Genomic DNA, 13,183 nt, shown 5'->3' with positions numbered 1-13,183 from the left:
ACGCTGTGCCCCTACTCACAGTGTCTCTGTGTGGGGACTCAGGTTCTGTGACTCCAGCGAAGGGGGCACACGGAGGTCTCGGGGCCCAAGGTCAGCTGGTACCTGCCCTTCCATGCCAGACACTTGCAATTCAATCACTGACCAGGCCTAGGAACCAAACCTGTGCACGAATTTTGTGCACCAGGCCTCTAGTTTAATTATAAACTGCTTGGTTCAAGAATTGTGTCACAATAAATTTCTGCTGTCTTAAGCCACCCAGTTTGTGGTACTTCCAGCCCTAGGAAGCTAAACTAGAGGATAAATATGGAATTTAAAAAAATTGAAAATTCTGACAGAAAAAAAAAAATGTTAAATGTGCTGGTATCCTACAGACAAAGTTGAAATCTAAAATTTTAAAACCAGGGAGGTCCACTTCATTGCTTAAAAATAAATCCCACCTAAAGGTTGGCTAGTTTGCTGATCACTTGGTTATTTCTACAACATAATGCATAACCAAAATAAACAACAGCACAGAGATTTTTTAAGAACATTCCTACTGTGTCATCTCATGGTGCTGATGGAAGTTAAATTCAAGACGTTTTGTTAAGGGGCACTAGTATCAGGCTACATTTCCAAGTGGATTTTAGCCAACAATCATAAATAATAGAGAACTTGCTCATAAACAATTCCAAAAGGCAGCATGTCAGGCAGATGGTATTTGGGGGGGTGGGGAGGGAGTTGAACATGAGAAGCATTGTTGTGCCTTAAGTACGCTGGCCATCCTGAACTCACCATTAACTGAAGCATCACTGGGGGTTATGGTTTTACTCAGCTCTCACATGAGTCCAAAGTTTAATGCTTTAAACTTCTATGCTAAAGAAATTAACCTTTTAATGGCATCAAAGTTCTGCAGGAGAAAACCTTCTATATATAGTAGATTTGGGGGGGAAACTTTAGACTCCAAGGAGGTAGATACTATCTCAACATTCATGGGTATCCACAAAAGGCTTTCATGTTTTGGTCTTCATGAGGGTGCCAGGGCGCTGGGTGCCAGAGAGGTAACCTGTGAGAATGGAGCAAATCTCACAGAGGACGTGTGTAACTTGCAAGAAAATCCTACTTTGCCACAAATTCTGCAAGCCGTGATACTTATCTCATTTGTCCAATCCAGGCACCCAAATCGCAACTCAATGTTTAGAAAGTACTGCCACAGTTAAGGGTCTCCATAAAAAATGTCTGGACGTGACAAAGACAGCAGCAGCGTTTGTTGAGAAGGCAGCTCTCACTGCTCACATTAACCAATCAAGCACGTCACTACTTTCCCCCTCACTTGAGCACAGGTAGCTTTAACCAGGGGGCTGGCCCAGTGTGGATCCTTCCATGTGCTTCAGGGAAGTCTCACCCCACTCAGACTAGTTTTACTGAGATGTGACTTTGATCTTCAACACCAATATCACTGAATCTTACATTTGGCTGAATTTTTTCCCATCTGGGATACACAGACCAAAGTGCCATGAAGGACAGGAAGAGCCTTTGAGTTGGCTAAAGATGCAAAGGAAGGCTTCATAAGCGATTTATATATGGCCAAAATTTGAAAGACAACTTAGAGAAACCAGTTGTATAGGGGGGGGTCAGAAATGACCTAACAAAATTTTAAACATTTTTATTGTAATTTAATTCACATGCCATAAAACTGGCCTAGTTTAAAAAAAAAAAAAAAAAAAAAAAAAAAAGACAGTTCAGTGTTTTTTAGTATTTTCAAAGTTGGGCAATTATTACCACAGTATAAATTGATAACATTTTTATCATCCCAAAGGAGTAAAGCACTTTTGCTCTTTCAAATTTCTTCCAATGTTATTTTTATAATAAATAATCAAGGTGTAAAGACAGACTTTGCTGTCTGCCACTGTGGGAAAGCTTTCCTTCACTTGTGAAACAAACCACAAGTACATCCACGTGTCTTTCATTTTTAATTTTATTAGTGAGAAGGTAAATAGGTACATGAAAATCTTCACAGGTATCTACAAATGTATTTAAATAAAACAGGAAAAATAGTTGAAATAGAATTTTAGTCATGACTAGTCCATATTGTGTACTTACTGTATAAAAACCTCCAAGTTTATAAAACTTCACTTGCCCATTTTCCATGTCTTAAAAACCAGCTGCAAGAATTGTCAAAGGGGTATCTAACACATGGAGAGACTCTACGACAAGCATGGTACATTCTCAGTTATGCAAGTGACTGGCAATCCTGTGAGCAGAAGCAGATGTGCTCAGTGCGTGGTAAGAGGACTCTGCATGTGGAGGGCAGCCAGGAACGTCCCTGACCTCAGTGTCCTCTCCTCCATTTGCTTCCACTTTCTAAATGGGCGAGAGGGCGGTGTGTGCTTGCCAGCCTGGCCTCCGAGAACTGCCTGTAGGTACCAGTGCTCACCCTGCTTGAAGAGACTACTCTTGGCTGGGACCGTGTGGAAGGCAGAGTTTGCCTTTGAAGCCCTCAGACCTTGCTCTATTCGGGGCCCCAGTCTTCGTAGGACCGTCCGTTTCCCCAGGTGGCTGTCTGAGTGCTCTCACGGGGTCCTACATTTATCGAACCCTAAAAGTTCTGAGTTCCTTCACCAAGGTTGTTAGCTTAAAAGGCAACGGGTGTGTTTTCTCAGATACCTCTTGGGACCAAAAATCCTGAGGAGCTCATTTCTATTGGCTAAAATGGAGACAAGAGTTAAGGCATTATTTGGGGGCATAGAGTCCTGCCTGAAATCCCTCCAATCATATCCCGTAGATGGCTACTTCCCTAGTGTAAAGTCAATTCTAGACAACCGACACCCAGGACCAGAGGCTGGTGTGGGGCCCACAAATAGTCTGAGGCACGTGCGGTTCTCACCCACAGTCAGCCGCATACACTGCAAGCCAGACTTCATTCCTGACAGACTTGAAGCCGCTACCATGACAGGATTTAATTCATAAGCAGGAAGAATATGAACTGCATCCGTGTCTTCTTCCATGTGCCTTTCATTTGGTGTCCAAAGACATTCTGCAGCTACAGCCAAATGGCTTGTCTCCAGGTTAAGGCACGGCAGAAATTTAATGTCTGTGAGTCTGGCTCTTCTTTCAAACAAAGTGTGATGTTGAAACTGGGATACAAGTTTTCCAATGGCTCTGTAAACTTAAGGTTTTGGGTCTGCTTGTTCTACCATTCTTAAAATTCAGATATTAATTTAAAAATAACTAGTGCCAGTGTAAACATGCTTTAGGTACATAGGTCTATAAAATATTGCACATAAATATAAACTTTGTTCAGCATTTCTTCCTAGTAATTTTTCATTATTATAAAAAGGATACAAAGTTGTGCAGACTATATGAATTTGCTTGGTCAATTTTGCTTCAAAAATGTTAATCGTACACATAATTATAGCTTATTTACAAGTTTTAAACATTAAGTTTTTGTGATGGTTAAATTCAAGATGATGGGAAAATAGCTTACATAAAGATACTTTTCCAAAGTTGTATACTATAAAGCTTATCAGTAAAAATGAGTAGTAAAGTTTGAATAGGCAGTTTTAAATAAAATCCTTGGGAATCTGTTTTCATCTCACACCTGCATAACTTTGCATTTCCTTTTTATTTATGTGTAACCTATCTTCTCTGTGTACATAATAAGTTTGAGATATAGTAGAAAAAATAGGCATTTAATCTGAAGTTAAATATTGGTGTTGCTTCTTATAGATATTAAAAATGTTTACCCATATTGTTAAATTGCTTTTCAATTAACAAACTCTAGACATTTTTTATAATTACCATAACTTTTAAACACCACACAGGGTTGAGAGTACCTTGAAATATGTGTATTGCTAATTAAGTGGAACGATTATTTTCTTAAATAAAAAGAACTATAAATGTAACTTTACAAAGCTAGATTAAGCAGATGTGAGTCCCTAGAAAATGTGAATATAAGTAATTTCAGGTGGAAGGCAGTAGAATATTAAGTGAAGCTATCTTCTAATACCAATTTGCTTTTCCTTAACATGACCTAAAAAGCTCTATTAAATGACTGATCTGCACATAGTGGTTAACTTAGAAGGAATTAAGAGAGCTATTTAGAAAACCAGCTGACCAAATCTTAATTTCCAAAGCCTCTACATGGCCAGGGAAACAGAAAATAAATAAATAAATTGTTATCCTTGCTTACAAGATTATCTTTGTTGTTTCAAAAGTACTTTCACAGTACCAACAACAACATATACTTGTCTCCCTGAGCTGTCACATCATTAGAAATATCTCTTTTCCATAGGGAGGTGTCAAATATTCTGTAGGATACAGTAGTGTCGGAAGGTTTGGTCCTAGTTCGCCTTCTAAATTCTTTCATAACTCAGTCCTTTTGTCTTTTGTGACTTAAGTTGGATTTACCTGGAAAGCAGCCTTGGTTTTCACACCCTCTTCAACGTATCTGCCAAATACAGAGTGACTCAAGGGAAAGAACCTTGCCTGGTGGCTGTTTCTACAGTGGTGAGCATGTTTCCTTCCCAAGGCTGGCGGGCTCCGTGGCAATGTCTCCACAGGGTGGTGACCATGAGGTGATAGTTCCCAGGCCTTTCCATTTCCCAGGACGCTGGCAGGTCCAGGAAAACCTTCGTTTAACCTTCATGTTCCTTCTTTTTTTTTTTTTAACAGGATGGTGTCAGTTTTTGGTCTTTGGTTTTTCCTTTTCAAGCACCAGGGGTTTTCTCATTTGTCAGCTGTTCCCTGTCATTCATATCATCTTGGGGGGGTCTTGATCTGTCAAAGAATCCGCACTACAGAAAAGAAAAATGGGCTATAAAAGCAAGGCCTCCTGGGAATTTGTGAAACCCTTGTGCCAATAATGTTCACTTTATGGATTGGCTAAGGAAGGAACTTAGAGCTCTGTGGAGGTAATCTTCCTGAGTCTCCAAATGAGAAGGTGAAAAAGGAGTATGTTTAACCTGGAGAGGAATGCATTGCATGGGGCAGTGTTTGTGCCTTCCCGCTGCCTTGCCCTGATAGTGGGAGGATGTCCCTGTTTTATACAAACCAGTTACGGATCTTGCATCTTTCCCTGGGGTTTCAGGGATGTCCTCTCTGCTTTCTTGCGTGGTTTCTGGAGTCTGCAGCAGCACTAACTGCTGACCAGGGAAGGGACAGTCGCTCCTGAAATATAGCTTCCTCAGGATGGATCACAGGAGGAAGAGAGGGGATCCCTGTGTATCCCTCTGCACTTGATGGGACATATAGTATACAGAAGGAGATCTATTTTAATCTTAGGCCCTTTACAAAGATTAACCTGGAACTTCGGGAAGAGGTGATTGTAGAATGTTCATCCTCCTGAATTTCCAATTAGTATTTGGTCTAGGCCAGTGGTCGGCAAACTCATTAGCCAACAGAGCCAAATATCAACAGTACAACGATTGAAATTTCTTTGAGAGCCAAATTTTTTAAACTTAAACTTCTTCTAATGCCACTTCTTCAAAATAGGCCATGGTATTTTGTGGAAGAGCCACATTCAAGGAGCCAAAGAGCCGCATGTGGCTTGCGAGCCGCAGTTTGCTGACCATGGGTCTAGGTGAAACTGCCTACAAACTTGGAACCTCAGTTTGTGTTTAGTGTTTCTTCATTAGAAACCCAACTATTAAGTCATCTTTCTTTTGTAGGATTAGCACAATGTTCTGTCAATTGGCACGTATAACTATAACATTATGGAAATACAGTTACTATAAATAATAGAATAACACAAAAACCTGTTTATAAAGGTGTGCAAGACTAAATGGGCTCAGGATGGCACAAAAAAACTGATACAGATCAGAAACGCCATTTTTTAACTTAAACAGCAAGATTTTCCCAGTTTAAAGGTCTCTTAAGCATGCTTCATATTGTTTTTAAATAAAAACACACTATGATTTTTGGAGAAACACAACAATAGCGGTTAAGTAAGATGTGACTGGCCGAAACCGGTTTGGCTCAGTGGTAGAGCGTCAGCTGCGGACTGAAAGGTCCCAGGTCTGATTCAGGTCAAGGGCATATACATTGGTTGCGGGCTCATCCCCAGTGGGGGTTATGCAGGAGGCGGCTGGTCAATGTTTCTCTCTTATCGATGTTTCTAGCTCTCTATCGCTCTCCCTTCCTCTCTGTAAAAAATCAATAAAATATATTTTTTTAAAAAAGTAAGATGTGACTGGGTTAATTATTCTGACAGTCATGTAATCCTGACATTGTTTCTCTTTTGGAATGGAAAGCTCTGTGAAACTTGATAATCATGTTTGTTTTTGGGCCAGAAATTAATCCCTATTGTAGATTTTTAGAACAAACTTTAGTATAACATATGAAAGAGTAAGTTAAAGCTTCCTAATGAAGACAAACTAATTGGCAAGATTAAAAAAAAAAAAAAGTCCAAGAATATTATAACATGAATGATCTATTTGTCCTACTTGATAGTCCAAGTACCAATTAATTACTATATTAACTACATCTGTGTAGTGCTTATAAAGAAAAATCTCAAAGGATTGTTGATAGGACCATTTAAATAAAAAGCTTAAGATCTTGGTTAATTAAACAAGAAAAAGAAGTCTTCATAATAACATTTTCATTCCAAGCATATTGGAAAAAGTTAATAAGGTCTAATACCCTCTGTATTTATTTATAAGAGATCTCAAGATAAAAGCAACATTCAGCACCCCCAAGTCTTCTTAAATGTCAGTTACACAAGGGGACTGTTTGCCAAAGCAAGCAAGATGCAAGGTTTCTTTTGTTTTTTAGACTGTTAAAAACTCCCAAACCACAGCTCCAGCATAATCTTTTTAAAACCCTAGATGTAGCCTTCTAAATCTCCTCAGTGGCCTCTCTACTCAAAAAGGAAAATAAAATAAAGAAACTTACCTTCCATAAAGCCAAAGTCAAAATGGCCAGAACCAATAATCCAAGAAGTATTGCCAGTATTATCACCCACAATGGGATTGAGAAGGAAACATTTGGTGTTGCCCAAATAACTGATGTCTTAATCTGAAGTGAAAAATAAAGCATATGAGCTTTACTTTGAAAACTCTTTGGTGAAATAAAGCAGTAGTTAGCAATATAATATTGGGAGTAGTTCTGAAAAAAATCCATATAGTAATTGAAATCATCCTAGGAGAGGCTGAAGGGGTTATTGCACTTGAACATGGATCTTAAAAACTCATAATTTCTCATGTCTCCCAGGTTGGGTGAAAAGCCAATTATAATTATATTGTAGATGTTTGGCTTATATACAGCACAGAAACCCTAAAATAGAATTGAAGTGGACCAGGAACCAACAAGGTGGAAAGGAATGAACTTTAATTGGGATGGAACTTTTATAAAAACAATGGCTAAAAGTAGACCCTACAAAAGATCAAGTCTGTTCACTTGTGTTTCTCCACCAAACTGAGCTAACCTCTCCAAGAGGTGAGCTTGTGCACAACCACAGACTGTTGTATGTACAGGAAGGGTAGCAATCATCTCACCCAACTCCTCATTCTACAAACGAGAAAAAAAAAATGAGTCCCACAGGGCTGATTCATAGAGCGAAGCAATGTCAGTGCCTCTAGGTCCTGTGCTCTATCAAAGGACAGCCCAGAGTGGGAGGCTAGCCATCTTGCATTTGATGGAAGTAACTACAGTATGCTGTGGAGCTGCCTTCAATCCTATCTCCAATTTTCAGATACTATTAGAACTCATTTCGTTCCCAGTGTTGCAAGGAAACTTGGGATTAAATGCGGCCTTCTCAGCAGGCCTGCATGCTCAGTGTCTGTGAATGACTCCTGCCTCCCAATACTGGCAGGAGCAGCAGCAGCAGACCCCCAAACAAAACCACCACCTGCTAACACCTTTCATCAAGGAAAAGAGAATAAATATATTCTTGGATCCAAAACTTCTTCACCAAGGAGACTTATCTGGTTACAGATAGAAGTAAGCATTGCCTCAGCTAAACTGGTTGAAGTGATCTCAGGCAACTTGCTGTCAAGTTGGTTGGAAGGCTCATGAGTCCAGTCCTGACAGGCGCTCAAGAACTCTAGGCCACAATTCCCTGATCCACCGGTCAGGAGAGGATGAATTCATGGTGAAGGTTGCTGGGCTCTCACACTTTCCCTGGCTGGAAACATATGGATGTCTTCATAGCCTGCACTCTGGTATCGGGCCCTGACTCTGCTCACTTCTTTGCTTCTGCTTCTTAACTAGGTCTGAGCATCCCGTCTTGGCTCTTCTCAGCTTGTCAGGGTTTTATTGCTCCTTTCATCTTGGCTCACTTCCTCTGTGCATCAGACATACTGATGAGTTAATTCATTGAGTTCTCCGAACCAAATGTCATTTATATTTAGAGCAAACAACAGGATCGACTGGAGTGAAACTGCCAGTCATTCCACATGGACGATGGTGCCAAGGACCAGGCTGGCCAGGGCCTACTCACGGTTACTCATGACCTTTCTGCCTTTGACTGTTAGCTGTCCTTGCCAGTATTGTCTTGATTTCATTGAGCACATCAGTGGAAGTGCAACATTCTGTGATCACGATGGCATTACCCATACCTGGCTTGCCATAGTTTAAGGACAGGGCAGATGGTACTGAAGAAATGCATTACAAGGGCTCAAAGCATCACCATGTCCCTGGTTTCTGCAGCCTAAGTAATTTATTTAAAAACTATCCTTTCATGTGCCCTGCATGAGTGAATCAGGGACTAGATCACTTCTTAATTTTTTTTTTATATCCTGCTCCATTATGCATTCCATCTGATGACATATATGAAATCAGCATACAGTCCTAACATATGAGGTGCTCAGAGAAAGGGCATGCATATTTTAAAATGACCCCAATGCCACTGGGAGCAGACTAACTGTGTTTTGGTAATGAGAATGTCAGAATTTTGGAACTGAAAAGGACGGTAGTTATTGTGAGTTCCCAAGCCTGTTACATTGCCCCGGGAGAGAGAAAATCTGGAGCCATGTAAAATTCTGAGGTTTCTTAGGTTCCTTTCCTCCATAGTTCTAAGTCCATGGAGGAAATACAGTTTCAGTCTATACTTTGTGTGTGCGTTAGAGATTGCCTAAATTATTTAATTTACACTAAGAAAAGCAACAATGCTTCTCAATTTTCCATCCCAATTTACCTAATTTTCTAAGTCATCTCCCACTGTTTCATATTAAACATAGGAAACAGTCCTAGTTTTGAAATAAAAAAAGAAGAAGAAAGCTAAAGGAATTGAAATAAAGGCTATAGACTGTTCAGATTTTTTAATGGAATAAAGAATAGCCACCAACTACTTTGCTGGGGTTTTGAGCCAGTTGATTATTGCAGGTTGCGATGTATTGTCTTTAAATTTTGTCTGCCTGTAGAAAGGAGCAGGGAGGTCACTTACAAAGAACTAATAATGATATCTGAAGGGTTTCCCCCCCCTCCCCCTGAAGTGATTGAAAAGTAGGAGTAAAACATTAAGTTGAACAAGATATGCTTAGTAGGGTCTCTTGAAGAAAACAGTTTTACAGGGTCATTACAAAATCTACTGTTGTTTGAATTCACTTCTTAAAATTCTGACAGCAGCGTCTTTAAAAAGTCCACGTGGAGGAACGCTAGTGTCCCTTTCAGTTCCAAAATTCTGAAATTATCAGCACCACACTGTTGTCAGCCTGCTGCCAGTAACAAATAGCAATCTTTCTCTGAACACTTTAAATGGTAGGTTTACATATGTTGTATACATTTCCTATATGTCATTGTCCATGAGGAAAGGACAAAAAGAGTTTTTAACCAGGTGAATTGGACTTTTCTCCTGAACTTGCACCCTCCTCCCCTTGCAGGCTGCCTTTATGACATCCACGTGGCTCTGAGGCTGCCCCAACTTCTCCATGAAAATGGATGCAGCTTCAGTGTGGCCAGGTGCGGCGCAGTGGCTGAGCATCGACTTATGAACCAGGAGATTAAGGTTCCATTCCTGCTCAGGGTACATGCCTACATTGCTGGCTCCATCCCCAGAAGGGGGCGTGCAGGGGCCAGTCAATTAATGATTCTTATTGATGTTTCTATGTCTCTATCAATCTACCTTTCCCTCCCTCTAAAAATCAATACAAATGTATTTAATAAACAAACAAATAAATGGCTGCAGCTTCAGGGACCTTCCTTGGCCCTAGCTGTTTTCTAAACTTATCCAGGATTTTCACTTTCGTAATCAAGACATCCCTGCACTATGGAGAGAGAAAAACAAAAAATCAGCAATAGTGCCCAGAGCTTTCTTCAGATTTCCAGTGCAGAGGAGCAGACGACTCTGCTGGAAAGAGGTGGATGAGAGTCCCACGTGGCTCACCACTGGGAGAGTCACATGTCTCGAAAGGAGAGGTCCTTCAGAGAACACATTGCTTCAGGGCTCATGTGACATGTCATATCTGCAAATGGCAAGGGGGCATTCCATTTGCATGTGGAGACAGGTAAAGCAAAGCTTTTCCTGAAACTTGATGTTCTGTAAAAGTAAACTAGAAACTTGAGCTGCCAGGCAAGCTAAAAAGGAAAAGACTTAATTGATCATATTTATGGGGCCGGCGTTTATTTTACTGCTGTGGAAATTATAGAAGGGTTTTGGGAAAGCTTGGCCTCTATATAAATGTTGACAAAACACCAAACATTTGTTAGTTCTATTATTGATGTTTTTCTTGCAGCTTCTTTTGACAAGCCCACCAGAAGCTTACATTGTCCATTGGATAATAAAGAATGAGAAAAATAGGTCATAGTTTTTAGAGCTTCTAATGACTAATCCCTGATTTGTAGTAATAATTTTTCATTCATTTGAAAGTAGATTTATTAAACACCCCATGTTCTCTGAAGCTATGTGAGTCTTCTCACCAGCTCCAAGCTGAACCTTCTATAATCCTGCTGTCCAATAGAAGTATAATGCAAGCCTCATGTAAAATTTTTAAATTAAAAATTTTCTAGTAGCCACATTAAAAAAGTAAAACAAGAGAAAAGAGCCCTGGCCAATGTGGCTCAGTTGGTTGGATGTCGTCCCACACATCGATAGATCACCAGTTAGATTCTTGGTTAGGGCACATAACCAGGTTGCAAGTTCGATCCCTGGTATGGGTGTATGCAGGGAGGCAACCAATCAATGTTTCTCTCTTACTAGTACATGGATGTTTCTCTCTCTCCCCCTCTCCCTTCCTTTCTAAAAAAAAATAAAATAAATACAGGTTAAAAAGAAAGATGAGGCATTAATTTTAATACATTCTTTATTTAACCCTAAATATCAAAACTATTATTTCAATGTGCAGTTAATATAAAAATATTCATGAGATTTTTATATTCTTTTTTTTGTTTTTACTAACTGCAAAGTCCCATGTATGTGTATATTAAATAATTGTAACACATAATTTTCAATAGTTAAAGTGAAATACAGTCTTACTCAAACAAGAAAGCTGTGTTTAATGGAAAAAAATATCTAATGCAACTGCAGTTTTAAACTTACATTTAAATGAGTTAAAAAGAAACAGTTCAGGCCCTCAGTCACACTAGTCACGTTTCAGGTCCTCAGTACCCACGTGTGGCTAGTAGCTACCACACAGACTGCGCAGCTCTGGGACATCCTGCACAGTCTCACACAAGCTGCGATGCACTTTCCCCAAGCCCGGATGCTCTCACCGGGAAGATGCTCCCCGGGCAGGAGATGGGGTGCACTTAGGACCAAAGGTTTTCTTTCCGTAAGGACCTGGGCTTGTGGTTACTTACCTTAAGTGCTTTAAGAAAGAAAGAAAGTAATACTGAGTAACCAAAGTACTTAAAATTTAGGGAGGAAAATTGCATTGCGTGCCAGCTAATCCTCAAACCATTGTAATTAATTTTTATGTACCAAGAACCTGTAGCTATTTAAGGAAACAGTATACAGTTTTAACAATTCACTTATTATAATTATCTGCAATTTTAGGAAGTGGGACTCATAAATTGTAAGTGGTTTAGATTTTCTTCAAATGATGCTAAGTAGGGAACATCTAATCGTACCTTCATCATGTCGTAAATCTTGTTGTTCTTTATTATGGTTGGAAGACCATAAATAAATCTTTAATATGCCTACATTTTCTCACTGACATATGATGTTGTTTTTTTTTTTTGCAAATTTTGACAAAAATAGCAAGGTAGAAGGAAAAGGACTCCCTTGCATTATGCAACTGTAATTAATGTTGACATCTGTATTTATGTATCACAAAATCTTGTGTAAACATACTGCAGTGAGGTCACAAGGATGTTTTAAATACATGTACCAAGACACCCTACCTACAGTGCCATTTTACCATAAGGTGGACCAGCTGAACACACATTTTAACAACATTTAAATAGCCCCTGTGCCAAATAGTGCCTAGCATAAGTTCAAACTCCAAACAATTTTCTAACATAAGAATTCCACTTTAGGCTGCTTAAGCTTTGCGAACAATTCTGAAAATCAAGTGTATTCACAGTTCATGGTTGAGTTTTTAAGTAAGAATTTTACATACTTTATAATAGCCACCTTTGGAATTTGGCTTTAGTCACATGGAACACAAGTATTAAAATTAATTGGTAAACAAACAAAAAAGTGTTCAAATAGCAGGAACTGTTTTGTGCATGCTGTAATGAGCCAGCGCTTAGTCCTCTCCCTTTGCTTCATGCAACCTCTCCTCTCCCTCAGGACACGACAAGTATGACGTCGTGTGTGGAGTTCATTTCTACCAACACCATGCAAGCAGCAGATGGGGACTGCCATTTCTTCAATATGTAAAGCTTGTAGAAGCCTGAAGAAGTGTTTGAATTATGACCATGTTGAAAGGGAGTATAAACACGCTAGTCACCCCACACAAGGGCCTAGCAAAACAGTCGAATATTCTCTGGTGTCGTGACGGAAGGAGGAGCCAAGAGACTCTCCCCAGTGGCAGAGCTGGGATCGGAGCTCTGATGATTTTCAAGCTCCTGACGGCAATGAGTTCTACCACCTTAAAGCAATTCTCTCCCTCTGGGATCTTTTCAAGATAAGAATGACAGGAACGCACTATAAAATATGTCTGAATGTTTTTCCAATTACAGTTAAGCTGTCACTTAACATCATGGACAGATTCTGTGACTTTAAGTAAACTGACATAATGAAACCAATGTTACCATAGGCTAATCAACGTAACTGTTAACTTCCTAGGGCATCTCATCAACATCGTAACTAAATTATGGTGAACAAAAT

At 39.6% G+C, this 13,183-nt stretch overlaps 1 protein-coding gene across 2 annotated transcripts in view; it reads right to left on the bottom strand.

Moving 5' to 3' along the window:
• Positions 1 to 1,936: 1,936 nt before the first annotated feature.
• ITGA8 (integrin subunit alpha 8) overlaps positions 1,937 to 13,183 on the bottom strand; it is a 182,849-nt gene continuing 171,602 nt past the window's right edge. For both annotated transcript variants that reach the window (XM_045585839.1, XM_036453147.2), the window contains 2 exons: positions 6,868 to 6,990; positions 1,937 to 4,772 (listed from right to left, as the gene is read on the bottom strand). In XM_045585839.1, coding sequence (XP_045441795.1) covers positions 4,686 to 4,772; positions 6,868 to 6,990 — 210 coding nt within the window. In that variant the 3' untranslated portion in view covers positions 1,937 to 4,685. The remainder of the gene's footprint in view (positions 4,773 to 6,867; positions 6,991 to 13,183) is intronic.

Source organism: Pipistrellus kuhlii, unplaced genomic scaffold, assembly GCF_014108245.1.
Source record: "Pipistrellus kuhlii isolate mPipKuh1 unplaced genomic scaffold, mPipKuh1.p scaffold_m20_p_1, whole genome shotgun sequence".
Classification (NCBI taxonomy): domain Eukaryota; kingdom Metazoa; phylum Chordata; class Mammalia; order Chiroptera; family Vespertilionidae; genus Pipistrellus; species Pipistrellus kuhlii.
Note: the sequence above shows the minus strand (reverse complement) of the source record. Positions and strands in the feature narration are given on the sequence as shown.